The following is a 22,707-nucleotide window of genomic DNA, read 5'->3' on the forward strand; positions in this document are numbered from 1 at the left end:
TTAAGGCCATACTGGGTTTCAGTGAACAATAATCTAGTTGGAAGCAATCACTTCAAGAGACACTGCCCAACCCTGGCTGGGTGGCTCAGTTCGTTGGAGCATCGTTTTCACTAAATGGTTTCGGGTTTGATTCCAGGTCAGGGCATATACCTAGGTTTTGGGTTCAGTCCCTGGTCTGGGCATGTATGTGGGGCAACCAATCGATATTTCTCTCTGTCTTCTCTCTAAAATCAATAAAACCATACCCTTAGGTGAACATTATAAAAAGAAACTGCCCAGAAAAAAGCAAAATTGTTGGGAGGTTCAGATGCGGATTATATAGTCAATCCTTTATTTAAAGAGGATTAAAGCTCACACCTGTGAGGGCATGTGAGCAATAGAGATGGTTATCTAAATGCTACTTTGATGATTTCTTCCCTTTTAAAATATTTTCAAATTATATTTTCTATTCACAGATTCATAGCCAGCTCTGAGCAAATAAAGATATTGCATTTTTCAGACACTTAGAAATAAACGTATACATTCTTCTGTTTTCTCTGTTTTTTGTCAGATATTGGGTGTGATATTTTGAGCACTGCTCTAGATCCAGCAACAGTTTTCCCCGAAAAATAACTGCATTATCGCAACAGCATGATTTATTGTGGAAAACATAGTAAAAAAAGGCTAAACAAAAATAAAAGGAGGGGGAATAATATCACCATCATTGTACATCCTTGCATATCTTTAAAAAACGTGAAAAAAATGGGTATACACTTTTTTGTAACTTGTATCTCCTAACATAGTTTTAGTATCTTTCCGTATTAATATTCATTTATAAAATTATTTTAAATAGCTGCACAGCACTTAGATGTACCTACAAAATACACAACCAATTTCCTAGTACTGGGCATTTTGGTTAGTTTTACTTTACTATTATAAGTAACTCTGGGAGGCACATTAATACCTTTAAGGCTACAGTAATTTCCTTCTTTTCTGGGATTCCAGTAGAGTATGATGGTGTTTCTTCTCCAACAGGGGATTATGTGAGCATTATCATTACAAAGATAACAGAGAAAATCCCGTTGTGACGGCCAGAATCACGCAGGCGCGTTCTAGATTTACTTCGAATCCCTGAGCTTGCGGGTGAGGAGATTCTGCAAGGACACCAGACTCCGGCGCCCCCACAGTCTGACCTCCGCCAAGGTGACGCGGGGAAGGACACCCGCAGGAGCGGACTCGGACAAAGGCATGCATCTTCACGCGCATGCGCGGGCTTACGTGAACGCGCGTGCGCCGGTTTACGTGAACGCGCGTGCGCGGTTTTACGTGAACGCGCGTGCGCACGCGCGCATTGTCGCCCAGGACGTCGGCTGCACGAGTCGTCAGGAGACTAGTGGAAGGTATTGGCTGCTGGGTTCTCCTGTTATTTCTCCCGTCCCCCACCAAATCGGGTCGGGATTAGATCGTGAGAGGGGAGTCTAATTACTTCTTTTCCTCCCTCCTGCTTTCTTCGGGGGTGTGTGATGCTTGGGACGCGGTGCGGAGGATTGGCTGCACCCCTCTACTCTCCGCCCATGGCCTTCGCAGTCCCAGAAACTCTGGTTATCTCCACGTTTTGAAGATCAATAAAGTCCACTTACTCCCACCTCAAAGAATAGGCCCTGAAATGTGTTTAGTGCCACTGACACCAGAAATGCTATTTAGAATAAGGCTAGGTAATCCTGAAAAAAGTATGCTTCCTGCAGCCCATATCAGGCTCAGAGTACCTTTATATTTTTCAGTGTATGATTCTACTTAGGAGGATTGAATGAATCATCACTGCACCTCTTTGTCTTGTAATCTCTGGGGATACTTACAGACCAAAAAGAAAGTTAAGTCAAAACAGGTGGTCTGGCCGAAACCGGTTTGGCTCAGTGGATAGAGCGTCGGCCTGCGGACTGAAGGGTCCCGGGTTCCATTCCGGTCAAGGGCATGTACCTTGGTTGCGGGCACATCCCCAGTGGGAGGTGTGCAGGAGGCAGCTGATCGATGTTTCTCTCTCATCGATGTTTCTAGCTCTCTATCCCTCTCCCTTCCTTTCTGTAAAATATCAATAAAATATATTAAAAAACAAAACAAAACAAACCAAAAAAACAGGTGATCTGGTGATAGGTATAAATTAAAATGATGTAGCCCTAGCCGGCTTGGCTCAGAGCGTCAGCCTGTGGACTGAAGGGTCCCAGGGTCCCAGGTTCATTCCGGCCAAGGGCACATGCCTGGGTTGGGGGCTCGATCCCCAGTAGGGGGCGTGCAGGAGGCACCCAATCAATGATTCTCATCATTGATGTTTCTCTCTCCTTCTCCCTTCCTCTCTGAAATTTTAAAGAAATATATTCAAAAATTTCTTAAAAAATAAAATGATGTAATATTATTTTCCCTGTGCTCATTAACAGCTCACACCAAGCACCTGAAAGAACATCTTGGATATTGTTTCTTTGGCCTTTAAGCTATTGAAACAATAGTACCTCCTGGGCGTGTTCTGCTCTGTTACGGGAGTGTGTTTCTGATCATCTGAATCTCAACCATGTTTTCAAACTGCTTGCAGAATATCGTAAAAATTACAGACGCTCACCTTCTACATTCAGGATTATGCCACCGATTAATAAGAAATAAAAGGAGGTTTTTTGGAACTATGCCAACATCCAGATTGCACAGGCGGGTTGTCATTACAGGCATTGGTTTAGTGACTCCTCTTGGTGTTGGAACTCAACTGGTGTGGGACCGTCTTATCCGAGGAGAGAGTGGAATTATTTCACTGGTTGGTGAGGAATATAAGAGTATCCCTTGCAGTGTTGCTGCTTTTGTGCCAAGAGGTTGTGATGAAGGTCAGTTCAATGAACAAAACTTTGTGTCCAAATCAGATATCAAGTCCATGTCTTCCCCCACCATTATGGCCATTGGGGCTGCAGAGTTAGCCATGAAAGACTCTGGCTGGCATCCTCAGTCAGAAGCTGATCAAGTGGCTACAGGTGTTGCAATTGGCATGGGAATGGTTCCTCTTGAAGTTGTTTCTGAAACTGCTTTGATGTTTCAGACAAAAGGTTACAATAAAGTCAGCCCATTCTTTGTCCCTAAGATTCTGGTCAACATGGCAGCAGGCCAGGTCAGCATTCGATATAAACTCAGGGGCCCCAATCATGCGGTATCTACAGCCTGTACCACAGGAGCTCATGCTGTGGGAGACTCTTTTAGATTTATAGCCCATGGTGATGCTGATGTGATGGTGGCTGGAGGTACAGATTCCTGCATTAGCCCTTTATCTCTTGCTGGGTTTGCCAGAGCCCGTGCTCTGAGCACAAACCCTGATCCTAAGTTGGCATGTCGACCATTTCATCCAAAGAGAGATGGTTTTGTAATGGGAGAAGGTGCAGCTGTGCTGGTGCTGGAAGAACATGAACATGCTGTTCAAAGAGGAGCCCGGATCTATGCAGAAATTTTGGGCTATGGACTCTCAGGTGATGCTGGTCACATTACTGCCCCCGACTCTGAAGGAGAAGGTGCCTTAAGGTAAAGACTTTTTTTTTCTTTTCATTCAAAATATTTATTCAAATAAGACATTTTATTGGAGTGTTAAGTGAGGGGAAATTGTACTGTCTGGCCTTAGTGTATGGTATCTCTGTTGTTTCATTTTAGATTAAACAAAGTGTTTTTTGCTTTAACATGTTTCAAGTATTTGAAAATATTTGAAAATCCTTACAAAAATTGGAATCAATGTGTTTTTTTCCTCAAGGGAAAAAGTAATTTCAGATAAATGGAAATATATTTTGTTAGAGATTATATAATTGATAGGCTTATATGTTTATCTCTTGGTGATGAATCAGTCCTAGGTACTGGGGGTGACTCATTATTCCCAAGCAGATGGCATGCTAACTCACATGGTAATCTAACATGGGGTTCTGTTATTAGACAAAGGATTATTTTCATTCAGTGTACTTGGATATTTCTTTCATTAAAGCCATATAGATAATGAATCGCATGTTAAAATTAAACTTAGTCCTGATAAATTTCTTTGGTTATTTTACTAGATGTATGGTTGCTGCTGTAAAGGATGCAAATGTACAGCCCGAAGAGATATCCTATGTCAATGCACATGCTACTTCCACACCACTAGGAGATGCTGCTGAAAACAAAGCTATCAAACATCTTTTCAGAGACCATGCACATGCCCTCGCCGTTTCCTCAACTAAGGGAGCCACGGGACATCTGCTGGGAGCTGCAGGGGTGGTTGAGGCAGCATTTACTGCTCTGGCTTGTTATTATCGACAACTACCACCTACTTTAAACCTGGATTGTACAGAACCAGAATTTGATCTCAATTATGTTCCACTGAAGGCACAAGAATGGAAAACTGAGAAAAGACGTATTGGACTCACCAATTCCTTTGGTTTTGGTGGTACTAATGCAACACTTTGCATTGCTGGCATGTAGGACAGACAAATCATTTGTGATTAAACATTGATTTTTAATGTTATAAACAAACTTTATGAAGTGGAGAAATACTATGTTTCTATAAATGCATATTCTTTTATATCTGTGTCAGGGTTTCTCAGTTTTGCCTCTACTGATATTTGAGGCTGGATAATTCTTTGATGGGGAGAGGGGAGTTGTCCTTTACATTGTAGGATGCTATTACAATCTACCCACTAGATTGTAATAGCAGCCCCTTCCCCAGTTGTGACAACCAAAGATGTCTCTAGACATTGCCAAATGTGTCCTGAGGGGCAAAACAATCCCCATGTGCAAAGGACTGATCTAAGTTTTTCTAATACTTTAGATCAAACAACTCTTCATGATATTTCCCTTGCTCTTGTCTCTTTCCAAAACATTTGGTGAGTAGCTGCTCTGTGCTAGGTAAGGTTGCTGCACACTACAACTCCAGACACACCATTTCCATGTAATATATAGGAAAGGAATCAATACTAATAAAAGGGTAATATGCTAATTAGACCAGGTGACTGGACATCTTCTGGACGCCTGACTTCCTTCCGGACAGTTAGGGGGCGACCAGGCCAGCAGGGGGGTAGTTGGGGAGTGACCAGGCCAGCAGGGGGGCAGTTAGGGGGCGATCAGGCAGGCAGGCAGATGAGCAGTTAGGAGCCAGTGGTCCCGGATTGTGAGAGGGATGTCCGACTGCTGGTTATCCCCCCAGGGGTCCCTGATTGGAGAGGGTGCAGGCCAGGCTGAGGGACCCCCCCCCCCCAATGCACGAATTTTGTGCACTGGGCCTCTAGTACATACATGATGAAATTTGTGTGATTGATCAACATTCTTTGAATATAGCAGTCAGCTAGCAATGATCTATTTACTCTTTACCTATCTAGCTCCCTTCATATTATCTATACTGAAATTCTGAAAGAATGAAGTGAAATTGGTTTGGCATTTCTTATTCTTTTTGTATTGATGGCGGTACCTAGTGATTAATGGAGGTAAGGGTTCTTAGGAAGTAGAACAGAACTTGGTGATACAAGCCACGCCACCTTATTCTACCTGCAGCTATAAGAAAATTTTTGTGTTTACTTCCAACATTTCACCCCAAGTGCTGGTGGTACTTCTACTTTTCCACTTTGAGGTTTTCTCTAAAGCCAACAGATCTCCATTGGCTGGAAGTGTTGGGATGGGAAAGGGTGCAAATTCCCTAGAGGCTCAACCAGCTTCTGAAGGATGAGAGTTGGTGGATAAATGTCTCAAGTCTCAGTTGCAACTTCTCAGCTCTGCCCTGGTAGTGCAAAGGCAGCCACAGGCCCTATGCAAATGAATGGGTGTGGCAGGATTTTGCTTGCAGGGAGGGGAGGAGCAGATTTGGCCAATGGGCTGTAGTTTGAAAACTGTTCTAACTCCAAGGAAGCACATTGAAAGGTTTAGCTAGCTAATTTTCTGTGTCAGTGGGGTATCCAGAAATTTTGCCATGTAAGATTGGAAAACTGGATTTCAGTACTGGAATAATAATCTATATAATAAAGAGCTAATATGCTAATTAGACCGAACAGCAGAACAACCATCTGGATGACCTTTCGGAAGAAGCCAGGCCTTCGAGGGCCGGCCGAGGCTGTGAGGGCTGGCTGAGGTAGCCAGGGCTGCGAGGGCCGAGCCCCTTGCACGAATTTCATGCCCTGGGCCTATAGTAATTATAATAACAATCCTTAATGTTTGTATTGTACCTGCATTCTAGGCATTGTTGCAAGTACATTTCTTATTATCTTTTCATTTATTTCTCACAACAACTGTAATTTAGTAATAATGGTATCCAATTTTATGGATAGGGTATTTGAAATTTAATGAAGTTAAAAAGCTAGTCCAAAGTTACACAGCCAAACAGTAGCAGACAAAGACTCAAGAGTGTCCTCTGATTCCAGAGAGCAGGCTCTTAACCTCCTAAACATACCAGCTACTCAAGGGTAAGGATTGAGGCTCCCTACTGAAAGGGCGGGAGAGACCGACTCCATGTTCCCTTTGTTCCATGTCCTCCATCTCATGGAGTCAGGTTCCTGCCCTAGAACCTCTCCAAGAGCCCAACCCACACTTTTGAATTAGCCAATAGAAATGCAAGAGGAAAGTAAGCCGTGCCTGCCCCCATGTGCAACCTGACCTCGACCAATCAGCGGAGGCCACACTACCTCACCCCTCCTACCTCTCCCAGGCCCCCTATAAATCAGCGCATTTAGGGCCTGGGGCTCTCTCTCTGCCTCCTGCCACTGCGTAGGCGAGTGTGGTGGACGGGGAGCTCGAGCTAGCTGGAATAAAGAATCTTTGCTTTTGCATCGGCCTTGGCTCCCTGGTGGTTGTTGGGGATCACGAAATCTGGGCATAACACCTACCAAGGGAGATCCTCCGGGGAGGAGCAGAGCTAACCCATTTCTGAGTTGGGAGAAGGAATGCATCTCCTTGCACCTCTCCTTTTGTTTGAAAAGAATAAAGATGTAACTTGTTTTGTTTATGCAGGTACTGACATATTATATTAGAATGTATAAAGTCTGATAACCAAACCCCAACTTGAAAATCAAAATGATCCTTCTCTAAGTATAAATAATGTACTCTTTCCAGGCTTACTAACCGTACCTTTTTGTAATTTAAAAAATTCATCATACTATCTTAAAGAAAGGACCTATTAATTTATAGGTAAAAACACTGATGGTATATTTTTCATTTACCATCAGATGGTATGTGATATATGCTCATTTTAAATAAGGCAGTGCAGAAGAATATAAGTCATTCTCCACTCCCCTTACACTGGCTAATAACATTTTATAACCTCAAAGTAACTGAAATGTGTATTGCCATTTTAATCTGGCTTAACTTTAGCAACTAACACATGAGAATTTCCTTTATTGTTTCATTGGTTAATTACACCCAGACAAACCCTATTCAAGTTGTCCTGGTGGCAAAAAACCCACCTGAAGATCTCCTTGTTTTCCAGAGTGATTTGGTGGAAAGAATGGGAGATTTGGACTCAATAGACCTCGACTTAAGTCACACTCACCGGGCCTCAGTTTTCTCACATGTAAATGGAGTCAGTAGCACTATTTATGCAAAAAATGGTTTTGAGCCTCAAGGTTGATCAATACACTAAGTGTAATTCTCTGTATAGAGTGGCTATTATGTTAAGAGATGAGTGTGGTCTTTTCCATATTAATAAGTTATCTAGGAGCTTGGTTGCTAAATCTGGAAAAACTTGATCAGTTTAGGATTTTATTGTTTTTATATCTCTATATTGATGTATTATAACTATTATTAATATTAATATTGTGTCATCCTTGTAACCTGTTATTAAATGGTAAAAAGCTTTGCCAAGGTAAAAGCATTAGACTTTAGAAATTTCCCCTAAAGTAAGTGGTGTGAAGCATAGAAACATTAACAAAGAAGCTTATGAAATGAAAGAGATGAAAGGTTAGAAAGCTGCCTCTCTTGGCTGACTCAGGCCCACCCCTTCCCAGCAGCAGGGACTGGGGGTTGGAAGGGATTAGATGACCTCTCAAGGTTCCTTGTAGTCTGTGGTATTTTTTTTTAAAGTCTATTTAAAGATTGCAGTAATACTGCTGATGTGAAATCCTTTGTACACAGTGATGGTTGAAAATACTGGCTCCTGACCTGAATCTCTGCCTGCCTGGTTATAATTATATGCTTGAGATTAACAGGACTCAAATGCTTATGTTTTATACAAGCCATTGGGTCTTTTTTCTCCTCAAGAATTTTTTTAAACCTGTATTTTAGACTGAAGCAAGAAGGAGAAGGTTGATTTAAAAATGCATTCAGATACAGAAGGATTTAGATTATTTTAATAACTAAGCTTAGTTATCATATTGCAGTTCAGAAAGATGAATGAATAATAAGGTAGAATGCTAAGATCCAGGAGGTAATCCCTGAGAGAGGACATTACTGGAGCAGCATATTAACTAGAAAAGAGTCATTCTTAGCAGAGAACAGATAATTCCCCAAATCCATAAGCATCTGGTATATAATAAGTAGCTTGTATAGTATTTTTTCTTTTTTTTTCAATCTTTATTGTTGAGATTATTACAGATGCCCCTCTTTTTTCCTCCCATAGCTCCCCTCCACCCAGGTCCCACCCCACCCCAGGCCCTCGTCACCCTATTGTCTGTGTCCATAGGTAATGCATACATGCATATAAGGTCTTTGTCTATTCTCTTCCTGCATCCCCCTACACCGCCTTCCCTCTGAGAATCGTCAGTCTGTTCCATTTCCATGTCCCTGATTCTATTCCATTAACCAGTTTATTCTGTTCATCAGATTTTTTTATTCATTTGATTTTTAGATTCACTTGTTGATAGATATTTATTTGTTGTCACTTTGTTGTTCATAATTTTTTTATCTTTACCTTTTTCTTCTTCTTCCTCTTTTTAAAGAATACCTTTCAGCATTTCATGTAATACTGGTGTGGTGGTGATGAACTCCTTTAGCTTTTTCTTATCTGTGAAGCTCTTTATCTGACCTTCAATTCTAAATGATAGCTTTGCTGGATAGAGTAATCTTGGTTGTAGGTTCTTGCTATTCATCACTTGGAATATTTCTTGCCACTCCCTTCTGGCCTGCATAGTTTCTATTGAGAAATCAGCTGACAGTTGTATGGGCACTCCCTTGTAGATAACTGTTTTTCTCTTGCTTCTTTTAAGATTCTCTCTTTGTCTTTGCCCTTGGCATTTTAGTTATGATGTGTCTTGGTGTGGTCCTCTTTGGATTCCTCTTGTTTGGGGTTCTGTGTGCTTCCTGGACTTGTAAGTCTATTTCTTTCACCAGGTAGGGGAACTTTTCTGTCATTATTTCTTCAAATAGGTTTTCAGTATCTTGCTCTCTCTCTTCTTCTGGCACCCCCATAATTTGGATGTTGGTACGCTTGAAGTTGTCCCAGAGGCTCCTTACACTGTCCTCATATTTTTGGATTCTTTTTTCTTTTTGCTCTTCTTGTTGGGTGTTTTTTGCTTCCTCATATTTCAAATCATTGACTTGATTCTTGGGATCACCTAGTCTACTGTTGAATCCCCGTATATTTTTCTTTATTTCAGTCAGTGTGTGCTTATTTTCTGACTGGTCCTTTTCCTTTTCCTTTTTTTTTTTTTTTTTTTTTTTTTGACATTCTCACTAAGATTCTTGAAGGTCTCACTAAGTTCCTCGGAGGTTTCTAGAAGATTCTTAAGTAACCTTATAACTGGTGTTGAACTCTATATCCAATAGTTTGCTTTCTTCCATTTATTTCATTTGTGATGCGTTTCTTTGTCTCTGCATTTGGGCTGCTTCGCTGTGTTTGTTTCTATGTATTGGGTAGCTGCTAGGTCTCCTTGAGTTGATGGAGTAGCCTTGTGTAGTAAGTGACCTATAGGGCCCAGTGGCTCAGCCTCCCCAATCACCTGAGGTGATCTTTTTCTGTGAACTCTCATGTATGTACATGAATAGAAATCTGTCCTTTTTCTTCCTCATCTGTTTTTAGTTTATTTATTTATTTATTTATTTATTTTTTTTACAGAGAGAAGGGAGAGAGATAGAGAGTTAGAAACATCAATGAGAGAGAAACATTGATCAGCTGCCTCCTGCACACTCCTTACTGGGGATGTGCCTACAACCAAGGTACATGCCCTTGACGGGAATCAAACCTGGGACCTTTCAGTCCGCAGGCTGGTGCTCTATCCACTGAGCCAAACTGGTCAGGGCCTGTTTTTAGTTTAATTCACAGGCCCCCAATAACTGAATCCCTGCCCCAGTTGGTTGGGCCGCATTTGGGAGGCAACTGATCATGTGTCTCACATCGATGTTTCTCTCTCTCTTTCTCTCGCTCTATCCTTTCTCTCTCTCCCTCCCTTCCACTCTGTAAAAAAAATCAAAGGCAAAATATCATCCACTGAGGATTAACAACAAAATTTATAAAAACAAAACCAAACCAAAATCAATCTTCACACCTAAAAAATGTATTAATATAATCAAATATCCAATTGGTGTTTAAATTTTCCCAAATATCTCAGATATTTTAAAAAAATGGATTTATTTAAAACAGGATCCAAAGGAGGTAAATACATTTGGCAGGTATAGCTCTGAAGTTGTTTTTAATCTGAAGCAATCAGTCCTCTTTCCTTTCTTTACCCCTTGCAATTTATCTGTTAAAGAAACAAGTCATTTGTCCCATACAATTTTCCACACCTGTATTTTGCTGGCTACAAACCTATGGTGTCATTTAACATGTTCCTCTATCCTTTGTGTTGCCTAGAAATTGGTGGTTAAAACTGGGGACTTGACTTGATCCAAGTTCACAAGAACATGTACTCTTCAAGGGTAGTATGTACCTCCATGAGTAACACATAACAACTATTGTGTTTAATGTTAGCAGATAAGCCGAGTATTATAATTTGCTAATTTTGAATAAAAATCAGCAGTGGAAGTGATACCTCTTTGTACAGGAGAAAGGTATACACAGAACAACATTGTGGAATTATTTAAATTTATCCTTATTGATTGGGCATCACAGCAACTATAAATAGATGGTGATTAGCAGAACTTCACTGGTGCAAACCCTGGACTGCTCCTCATTTGAATCACCTTATATATCCAGGATCTACTCACTTAACCATCTCTCAGGTTCCTGCTACTTTGGTCCATGTCGCTGTCATCTCCTGCCTACATCACTACACTAACCTCTTAACAGGTCTCTGTGCCTTTGTACTTGCTTCTCTACACCTGTTCTCAACTCAGTAGCCAGAATAACCCTTTTAAATTCTGGCTTTTTCATCTACTACCCAAGTTATTTAAACTCTCTAAGTCCAATTATTCTTATCTGTAAGAAGTTAACAATACTTACCTTATAAGTTTTTATTCATTAAGCATTTATTGGCAGCTAAAATGTATAAAGAACTGTATCTAATAGGTATTGGGGATAAGATCCTATATAATAAAAGGCTAATATGCAAATAGACCGAATGGTGGAACAACCAGAACAACTGAACAACCGGTTGCTATGATGTGCGCTGACCACCAGGGGGCGTGTGCAGGACATGGCAGATGTTGGCTGTGGTGGGATGGTGGAGCAGATGAGTGGGGGCGCCAGACCAAGATGGGGTGCCGGTCCCTGTCATCAGGGTGAGCCTCTGGTGGTTACTGAAAATTCTTTGCTACTGAACGCCGCAGTCCCGCCCGGTACTTGCACCTGCTGCCAGCGCCAGAGCCGCTGCTCACACCCACTGCAGGTGCCGGTCCTGATCAATCGGTGCCATCAGTGGGTGTGAGCGGTGGCTGCTGGCCCTGATCGCCCCTGAGGGCTTCTCTACCTCCCCCTGCTCCTGAGGGGCGATTGGGGCAGTAGCCACTGCTTGTACCCACTGTTGGCACCAGCCCAAATCGCTCAGTGCCATCAGCGGGTGTGAGCGGGGCCAGCACCATCAGTGAGTGGGAGCGGCAGTGGCGGGAGCAGGACTGCCAGCAGACAGGGGGTCAGGGACCGTGGTGGGAGGGGCCTGGCAGAGGAGCGGAGGATGGGCTGAGACCCGCCCCCGTGCCCACCACAGCCTCACAGCCCACAGTTCCTTTCAAGGTACACGAATTCATGCACTGGGCCCCTAGTAATATATATAAAGTGCCTGGTGCACAGTAGTTGTTCAATAAGTCATAGCTATTATTATTGCTATTATTATTACTAATGTGCATAAGTAAATCAGCAATAAGACTTTTGGAATGGTGGTAGTACAGATATATCAGTTAACCTTCTAACTAACTAACTAGAGGCCCCCGCCTGGTATCTTTGTGAAGCTTTATCTGCTAGGGAAAAGGATTGTTTTTCCCCCTCTAACTGGAAGTACCATGTCTTTCTGCAACAGCTGTGTGACTTCTGACAATCCTGGTCAACTGTGTCCCAGAACAAAATGAAGCTGTTTTCCCTGAATACCATTCTGTTTCACGATGGTTGACAGAAATTCACTAATAATTTTGATCTGGTAAAGAGTCAGTCAGTGGAAAATTAGAAATTTTAATGAAGATTCTCATTAGTTGTTCTTCACAAATAATGGGGCTATAATCCAACTCAAGATTCTTAGCAAAGCAATTCCTATTTCAATTATCACAAGTAATTATTAGTTAGTGTTTATATCACTTTGTGCTTCTTAAGTACTTCCAATTATTTTTTCTTTGAAGAAAAAAAACCCAAAAAACAAAAAACCACAACAACACCAAAGAACCAGAAAACAAACCCTTTGAGGCATCTCAGAATGTTAATCTCCATTTCACAGATGGGGGAATGTGGGATAGTTATTGAGCAAACACCAATGTATTCTGTTATCCTTACAAAAATAATGCAAATTTCTCTCCTAATGGTTGGCCATGACCAGCCCCTACTATTAAACCAATGTATTTATACACAAAAACACCAACATGTACATGCATGGTAGAAAAGATGCTCTTGGATCAATGCTTCTAATGCTCAGCAAAGAAATAGACTCCCTGCATGAATTTTTCTCTCCAGAAAATTCATGTGTTGAATAAACAGGGTCTAAAGATGGTGATTTTGTCACTTCTCTGCTTGCTTCCTGCCTTCAAAATTCCCATTCTCCTGCCCTAGCTGGTTTGGCTCAGTGGATAGAGCATCAGCCTGTGGACTAAAGGGTCCCTGGTTTGATTCCAGGCAAGGCCACATGCCTGGGTTGTGGGCTCGATCCCCAGTGTGGGGCGTGAAGGAGGCAGCTGATTGATGATTCTTTCTCATCATTGATGTTTCTATTTCTCTCTCCCTCTCCCTTCCTCTCTGAAATCAATAAAAATATATTTTAATGAATTCCCATTCTCCTCCTTGTCTTCTTCTACTCTTTTAATTCAGTTGATCAATAAGTCAGTTGATGTTGGCTGTGTAGCAATTACACTGTTTCCGTTGCATGCAACTGTAAGCATTTATTGTTGGCCCATGCACCTGTGGGTTGTCTGGGCTGGTTAGCTCCATGCTGAGGAGGTAGTGCCTTACCAAGGTATGCTTATAGCAAAGATCTTAGGGCAACAGAATAAGCTTAATGCATAAATACATTTTAAACCTTTGCAGGTGGCCTGGCTCAATCGCTCTCCCAAAGTCAAGGTGCAGGGCAGCTTACTCCTCCCACTGGTGGGCCATAGCAAGGGTTTTGGGTGTATTATTGGTGGGAGTTGAGAGATAATCAAGTCCTGCAGACACAGGCAGCATCTTCCTCTTTTCCTTTGCCCCATCTCTTCTCTGACTTGCCTGTTAGAGTGTAACAACATCGGCAAGATCGGGCCACAGTAAGATAGAGTCTTAGCAAGACCGTGATCCCCAAGGATGAGCCAAGTAGAAATGTAATACCCAAGGAGGCTATCCAGGGATTTCCTATGGATGTTAGATTTATGGCTAAAACACTCTAATAATATTCTACCCCTGTAGTTAAGCCCATTGCAATGTGACTTTGAAGATCTTCTCATCAAGAGTTGGAATTCATTTCCCTGCCTCTCGAATCTGAGCTGACTGGTGACTTGCTTTGGCTAATGGCATGCAGTGGACCTTATGGGATGCCAATTTTGAGCCTAGTCATCCAGGGGCTTTCTCTCCTTGCTACCACCATGAGAATAAGCCCAGGCTAGCTTGCTAAAAGGTGAGAAGACCATTTAGGGGAGAGCTGAGACCTCCAAGTTGTCCCTGCTGAAGAAGGCACTGGTGATCAGCCAGTGTATGACCAACCTGCCAGCTCACTGCAGACACAGAAGAGGTCTCAGATCAACAAGCTGCCTGGCTGACCCATATGTGTATGAGAAATAATACATCTGTTTTGAGCCACTAAGTTTTGGATGGCTTGTTAGGCAGAAGTACTAATTTAAATACCTTGGAGCTTCTCATCTTGGCTGCTTTGTACCATAGTATCCCTTTTCCAGATCCTGCATATTTTGGGGGCAGGCTAGAGGTGATAAACTATCCCCTGGTACCTTCCATATTCCCCAAACCTGCATCCTCACAGTTCTTGAGATTTCTGTGACTCTTCCCCAGTAAGCATTTATAGTGGGTAGCTATTTATTTAGAAAGAATATAGAACACAAATTGATTTTGGAGAATGTGATTACTGAGACGATAAAAAGGAAAGCAAAGCACACAATGGTTTTGTGTTCAAGCTGTCAGATGCATTCTAATTTCTGTAACAATGGTAATTAATTTTAGCTGGATAGAAAATCCATTTTCTTTGAGGAATCAGTGAACTATAGAGAAATTTGTCAGTAACCATTGTCTTGAATTTTAGTCTCCAGGAGGCACAATCATTTTGCAATGACAGCTATTATATGGGAAAATCAACCTAAGAGAAAGCTATTAGGCACTACTGTATATTTCTGTGACAATGGGATTGAAGTCAAATAAAAAGGTAAGAGGCCTGAGGCCTGATATCAAAGATCTACTTTTTTCTCAGCACTAAAATGTAATATAAAAAGCGAAATGTAAAGAGATAAGTGTGGTGGCTTACACTTTAAATTTTTACATTATCAAACATATTTCAGGGCATGATCTTTGGGGATTGAGGGAAATAGCAATTTATGAAAATATCAGGGGAATGCTCCATTTTTGCCGTTAAATCTACAATTCTACTGTAAATTTTCTGTGGTTTAGTGTTTTGTTATCAATTATTTTCCTGCTCATCACTGAACTCTAACAGACTAACTTTCACATTTGTGGGCATGTGCTACTACTTCTTTTTTTATGGTATGCTGTGGTAGTTGAACTTTGGTACTGGTTTTAAATTAGCCTATCAAAGCAATGTGGAATTTATCACAAATGAAATCTGTATAAAAGAGGTAAGGGAATGTTTCATAGTGTTTTTATGTGCACTGATGAACCTATTTATCTACTTGGAAGAAGTTTTTCAGATGTGGGGGTGGATTTGCATTGTTGCAGTCACACAACCTCATGTCCCTGGCTGGAGGGCACAGGTGTTATTATTCTACTAGATGCCCGTTGCACGAAGATTCGTGCAAGAATAGGCCTTCCTTCCCCTGGCTTCGCTCCCAGCCGTCCGGGAGCCTGCAAGTCCTCCTGTAGCTCCCTCCGCCCCCTGCCCTCCCTCTCCCCCTCCCCCTCATAGCAGGTGTTCCTCCCTGCCTGGCTGCTCTGCACCTGCATATGCAAATTAACCCACCATATTTGTTGGGTTAATTTACATACTCACCCCTGATTGGCTTATGGGTGTCTCAGAGGTATGGTTAATTTGCATATTTCTCTTTTATTAGTATAGATGTGATGTTACGGTATGTACAAGCACTGAATAAATGCATCAGGCATTTTGGGGCTACAAAGGGGTCAGTCAGCTTCCAGGAAGCCTCTTTGTAGGGACAATAGGAACATGAAGGAGCCAGGCCTTCTTTGCCTACTGACCCTTGCTTGTAAGTTTTCCCTCTATAAAAAGCCTTTGCCTTAAAGTATTTCATGTGTTGTTTTGGAATTCTTCCTGAGCCCTGGAGCTTGACAGGGAGTTGATCACAAAAGGACTTGACTTGCAGAACAATCTGTTTTTAAATGACTCATTAAGGGGAGAAAATAAACATTTTTCTCTTAAGAATGTGAGCACAGCAAGTTTTGTGTTTTGTTCATTGCTCTCTCTCCAGCATCTAAAATAGTACTTGACACAATAAGACCTGTTTAATGAGTGAAAGGAAATCTGAAGAGGATTGAGACCAAGAGATGTAGGTTAACTCACACACCAGCTGAAGAAACCCCGAACAGTTACCTCGTCCTTAGGAGCAATTGAATCACATCCTTAGATTAAACAGCAAATATTTGCCATAATCATTTGGGTTGGCAACCTGCCAGTTACGCAGAAGCTAAAAGCCTGACCCAAACAATGAAACTAGTTCTTTCTCGGTGCTGAGCTGATTCTCTCTTATTGGAAATAGACTTTTAAAAACATTCATGCAGTAAGCCGAAAGCAGGATTCTGATTGGGCCTGCCTGTGTTCATCACATGCACATTCCTGAAGCAATTTGTTACCGGGGTCAGGAGGATGCTGCACTTGACTGACTGACTCAATGTGGGTCACATGCCCAAGCCGGGGACTAGTGGGGAGAGTTTGTTACCAGAAGAAAGGGGAGAGAAAAGTGTGCATGCTAAGTGGACACGAGTAGTTAACTATAGTCTACTATGATCAGCAAAGTCAAGCCTATGCCTCTTATTTGAGGGGCAAATTGAGCTTTGCCTCTGCTTGTTTGAATTTAAATAGGCTAGAGTTCACCCACACAAATGTGTGCAACTTAGAAGACCAAATTATCCTCTGTTATAGATTAGGCAACCGGAAAGTAAAATACTTTTGCTTTTCCTGAATCATTTGTTCTGCTTAAAGTCTATTCTATGGTATTTGCATGGTTTCATTTGGCAAAGGCACAGGAAGTACTTAGCTGTAAATGCAGGGTAATTATATGCGATATAAGTGACTGAGCCATTACACACAGGAAGTTAGGGTAAAACCTGTTACAGGGAAACAGCCTTTGGATTTATCCTGTAATTAATCTAGATTTGCTACAACTATGCTCTAGAAAAATGTTTCTTGGCCAGCTTTCAAGAAATTTAAGAAGACTAAAATTCATATTATTTAAAATCGTTATAGCATTGCATGAAAAAACTAATTCTTGGAATTGGTCAAATGAGGCTGTGAGAGTTCTCTTTGAAAGGAAGGTAATTTAGAGACACTAGTAATTTAATTGCTTCTGGTCATCAGCAGGTTTTAAATTTGTCTTTATGGTATGTATGCTTTTTACCTTGTTGATTTTGGGATTTGAGACCATGATCTGTCAACAACAATAAAAAATGTGAAGCTATCTCTAGCTTCAGCTTGTAATTAAATTAATGTTCATAGCTATTTTCTATCCTCAATGTTTCCCCATTCATTACACCGTCCCTGTGAGGAAGGTCATGATAGAGGAGTGGAGTGGAGAAGCAGAGATATTAAGAAGTTTTTCTAAGGTCATATAGAGAATAAGTGGCAGGTGTGGGACTTATACATAAGTCTTCTATATCAAATAGGATGCCTTCGGCTATGTATGACAGGATACCTGGCTAATAGTGGCTTAAACAAAAAAATACATTTAATAATCTTGCATATAAAGAAGACTGGAAGCAAGTGGTTCTAGGTTAGTTCAAGGAGCTAACCACAACTGGGCATGTACCCTGACAGGGAATGAAACTGGCCAGGCAATATTCTTGTGTTTTTATCATGTTAAAGTATTTCCTTGGATAAATTGTTAGAATTAGATATAGTGGATTTTACCAATGGCCTCCTCACTCCTCATTGTTCTTCTGTGCCCTGTGACATGTAACTTTTCAGCACTGTCCGTCCCACTGTGGGCAGATTGTAATGTCCCACCCACCGTAGGCTAAGATGATTTGTTTCGGTCAATGGGATGTTAGAAATGTTGTACAAGTAGAGTCTTGAAAAATGTTTTTCCAATTGAGCTTCTGACCATTGTCCTGCGAATGGTATTCCTAGCTAGCCTGCTTGTTCTGGAAGGACAGTGAAAGCAGAAACGCCCAGTTAAGCCTGGACAATGTGGCTCAGTGGTTGAGTGTTGATCCATGAACCAGGAAGTCACCAGTTGCAGGCTTGATCCCCAGTGTGTGGTGTGCAGGAGGCAGCCAATCATCATTGATGTTTCTATCTCTCTCTCTCCCTTCCTTTCTCAGAAATCAATAAAAACATATTAAAAAAAAAAAGGAACTACCCAGTTAAGCTGATTTAATACAGCTCTGACAAATCAGAGCTGCCCAACCCACAGACACTTGAGTGAGGCCAGCAAGATCAGCAGAACCCCAAGTCAACCCATGGACATGTGAACACTAAATGCTTGTTTTTTGTGTGACAATGACAACTTGTAGCTGCTGCTATACAGCATTAATGTGGCAACAGAAAACTCATACATTGTGATTTAGCTATATATTTTTTAATGGTACATGTATTTATTTGTAGTTTTTAAAAACATTGATATGTTTTTTGGATTTTTTCAAGATAATACATGCACTTTAGATTAAGTGATAATGTACATCCATTATAATTAGATAAAAGTAAAAATAACAAAACAAACAAAAACCTCCTTAGTTGTTTCTAGACATCATTCCTGTCTTGACCTTTTTAATTAACTTGGCTATTTATTTTTCATATAGATGAAAATATTTTCAGTGGTAAAAAAGTAAGATAATTACTTGTTCAATTATAGAAAGAAAATGGAAAAGCTAAATTACTAAGAACAAGGGAAAATGACCAAATTGATAAGCCAAATTTATTTTTAAAGTTGGCTTAAAAGATAGTTAATTTACTTTATTTTAACCAGCCTCATCAACCCTTAGAATGCTGTGCAATTTAATTTCTGACAACAGTGAACATTATTCTATATAAATTTAAAGCCATGACTCTGACTTCATTTTTCTATCTCTGCACCCATGGGCTCATATTAATATTTATGCTAAGCTAATAGAAAGTTTTTGTCCATTCTCACTTTAGACTTTGAAATGAGATAATTAGTTCCCATAAGTTAAGCAGGATTGAATTTCATTGCATATTCAGTCCAATTATCCTTGAAATCCACAGATAATCCCCAAACCTCATCTGAGTGATTAGTATCCATGTATAAATAACAAGCCTTCCATTCAGAATTGTAATAAAGGAGTAAGATGAACCTTTTTTAAAAAATTGATTTAGAGAAAGAGATAGAGAAAGAGATAGAGATAGAGATAGAGATAGATAGATAGATAGATAGAGAGAGAGACCTATGTGAGTGAGAAAAATCAATCAGTTGCCTCCTGCAGTCGCCCCTACTGGTGATTGAACCTGAAACCTAGGTATGTGCCCTGACCGAGAATGGAACCCACAACCTTTTGGTGTATGAATAATGCTCTAACCAACTGAGCCACCCAGCCAGGGCAAAGATGGAGATTTTAAAGTTTCACCTCCTTGTCCCTTCTCAAACCCATCACTTTTTGACTGTCTTGATTCTTTCAGATCATCAGTTATGGCTTCCATCTTCCTTTGCCTTCCCCATCCAATCTGAGTCCCAGGATTGTCCCTTCAACCACATTCCTCACATAAAGTTCTCTCATCTGTTGAGCCTTCCACTGCACCTACTGTGCCAGCCCTCAACCCGACCCTCCACAAGTGGACCTCATTGGAGGGGTATGTTCACCATTCCTCCAGGGCCCTAGCTCTTCTCCTGTGCCCAGCATTATTGGCAGATGACCGGTTTTGAAGAGAAAATAGTGATCATCAGAGTGAATATTCCTCAATTTTCTTTATTCCTAATCTTCATGGCTCTAGACCTTCTTCCTCCCATCTACCCTCTATATTGCAATTCATTATTTTTCCCCTGATTAAAAACATCTAGTGAATCTCTTCTGCCTACAAATTCTGCGCATGGCATCCAAGGTGTTCACAATCTGTTGACCACTTATTTTCCAGGTTCATTTTCTGCCTCTAGCTATAGGGAACTGAGGAGGCCAGGAGGGAGTGGAATGTAACTGGGAACTAGAAGGAGCTGAAGCGGCAGCCAGGGTAGAACTGGCTGTCAATCAAGGCCAGACGAGTGTGGTAGTTTGTGAGATTCCATGCAGGCACCATGTTCCAGCAGGCTCCACTCTGAAGGAATAAAGTCACAATTTGAAAGTGTAGAGTGGTGTCTTAGGCTGGATTTCCCCGAAAGCAGAACTTGAGATATAAGTTTGTGTCAAGTCAGTTTATTTGGGAATATAATCCCAGGAAGCAGGGGTGCAGGTTGGAAGAATGAAACAAGAAACAAGGGGAAAGCCAATAAATACAAAGGGTGTATGATTGAGTGGGCTAGAGGCATCTCATGTTGGATCTAGAGAAACTTTGTGAGAAGCCTTACAAAATGCATCTAAGGACTATTTTCTTGTGGGGGATGCAAGAAGGGAGCATTTAGTCATTGACTTCTGCACTCCATAGTCAAGGATGTCCTCATTGATGTTTAACTCTCTTGTACATCTGGATTAAGAATGCATGCATTCCAAGCAATTTGAAAGACAACATAGGTTAACCTCAAAGGAATCCCTTGGCAGAAAGCAAGAGCTATACAGTGCAGTTTAGGGCAAGTTGTGATTCATTTGCCCCAGCACAAAGGAGGTCAAAGCCTGCATAGAACTAGCAACAGCAGCAGTGGCTAATGTAAAAGGTGGGTTAAGAAGATTCTGAAATGTGCACAAGAAGCATCTGATTCAGGAGGTGACATGCTGAGCCAGAGTCATTGAAGGTCCCTTCAGCTCACCTGAGACCATGAGAAGTCAAGAGGAACACAGTCAAGGCCTCTGCTCAGAACCTTGCCATGGCTCCTCATTGCCCTCACTGTAAGATTCAAAGTCCCTACAATTGCCCCAAAAGACACAATGAGATCTCTTCTCCCTCTACCTTTCCGATCTTATTTCCATCTTCTCTCCTGTCACTCCTTTCCACTCCACTGGTCTCATTGCTGAGGTTCTAACATGCTCCTGACTTAGGACATTTGCCTAGGCTCTGCCTGAAGCACACTTTCATGATGAGTGTTAGATTCTTAGAGGTCTAACTCTTTCTTCCTTAACATCTTTGTTCTCATGCCGCTCTTCCCAAAGGGGCTTAAGCTGATCACCCATTAAAAATGTCACCCTCTTGCCTGGCCGGCTTGGCTCAGTGGTAGGCCTCAAACCTATGAACCAGGAGGTCATTGTTTGATTCCTGGGTAGGGCACATGCTGGGGTTGTGGGCTCAATCACCTGTTGGGAGCGTGCAGGCGGCAGCCGTTCGATGATTCTCTTGCATCATTGATGTTTTTATCTCTCTCCCCCTCTCCCTTCCTCTCTGAAATCAATAAAAATACGTATTTTTAAAAGTCACCCTCTTATACTCCTCCAGCTCCTTATCTTTCCTATTTTACATAGCATTTCATCAACTTTAACTTTCTATAAAATTTACTTCCTTAGTAGGTTTACTATTTCTTTTTCCTCTGCTGTTATAGAAGGCAAGTTTCACTGGGCTGGCATCTACGAGTGGTTAGTTGGTGAATATATCCCAAGTACCAGCACATAGTTAGTGCTCAGAAAATGTTAATTTTGGAATAATGAAAGCAACACTTCCTGGTGGGAACACTGAAGGGAATTCTGCCCTTAGGAAAGGGGCTCACCGTTGTGCTTTCTTGGACCCATGTAGTTTGTAACCCACTCAGCAGGGACACCAGCTGCCTCGTCCTAATCGGAGCAAAGACAGAGATGGGCTAGAATTTTAACCGTGACCTTCCTTAGATTGAAATTCAAGCAGAGCAGTGGTGAAAACCAAGCAATTTGTTGGCCTAACAGATTTACAAATGAAGGCAAAATCTGTCCCAGAAAGGAAAATAATCATGATTATGATATACTTGATCATGATACATTTATACGATGCTTTCACTTACTGCATAGCATCTTAGTACTATAACAGTCATTTGCTGTAGGTAGGGATTAAGATGCCCACCATAGAAAGAAATGTTTATTGATATATTTGTACTTTAAAAAAAGTTAAAGTTTACACAATATGAACTTAGCCATTTAAAGTACACAATTCAGTGGCATTTAATATATTCACAAATGTTGTGCAACTGTGGCTTCTGTCTAGTTCCAAAACGTTTTGATTATCTCATAAGGAAACCCCATACTCATTATATGGTCAATCTGCATTACTCTCCCAACAGTTCCTGGCAACCACTAATCTGTTTTCTGTCTCTATAGGTTTGCTTCTGCTCAATATTTCATGTAAATGAAAGCCTAAAATATGTGAACTTTTGTGTCTGGCTTCTTTTACTTAGCATAATATTTTTCAAGGTTCATTAGGTTGTAGCATGTTTAGTATTTCATTCCTAGTAACAATTGACTACTGTTCCACTGTATGATATGCCACACTTTGTTTATCCAGTCATCATTTCCTGGACACTTGGGTTCTTTTCACCTTTCGGCTCTTACGAATAGTGCTGCTATGAACATTTGTGTACAAGTTTGTGTTTGAACACCTGGTTTCAATTCTTTTGTGTGTATACTTGAGAGTGGAATGTACATTTATTTTTACCCATTTATTTTTCATTTCTGGAATATATGTCCTGTAAAACACAGACTTTTATTGAGGTGGTATTAAATAGGCTAGCTAAACTGGATATTAGATAATATTAAGAAAATTAGAATGTTGAGATGAGAAAGCAAAACTTTCAAATGAAAATATGTAAACCACA

General features: G+C 41.1%; 1 protein-coding gene across 1 annotated transcript; it reads left to right on the forward strand.

Annotated features, from left to right (window-relative positions):
• Positions 1 to 1,014: 1,014 nt before the first annotated feature.
• Positions 1,015 to 4,545, forward strand: OXSM (3-oxoacyl-ACP synthase, mitochondrial). Its single transcript, XM_080671671.1, has 3 exons — positions 1,015 to 1,379; positions 2,412 to 3,525; positions 4,044 to 4,545. The coding sequence occupies exons 2-3, from the start codon at positions 2,543 to 2,545 to the stop codon at positions 4,444 to 4,446; spliced, it is 1,386 nt and encodes a 461-aa protein (XP_080527797.1). The 5' UTR covers positions 1,015 to 1,379; positions 2,412 to 2,542; the 3' UTR covers positions 4,447 to 4,545.
• The last annotated feature ends 18,162 nt before the right edge of the window (positions 4,546 to 22,707 follow it).

The sequence above is a fragment of the Plecotus auritus genome, assembly GCF_963455305.1.
Source record: "Plecotus auritus genome assembly, chromosome: 6".
In the NCBI taxonomy this organism is placed as follows: Eukaryota; Metazoa; Chordata; class Mammalia; order Chiroptera; family Vespertilionidae; genus Plecotus; species Plecotus auritus.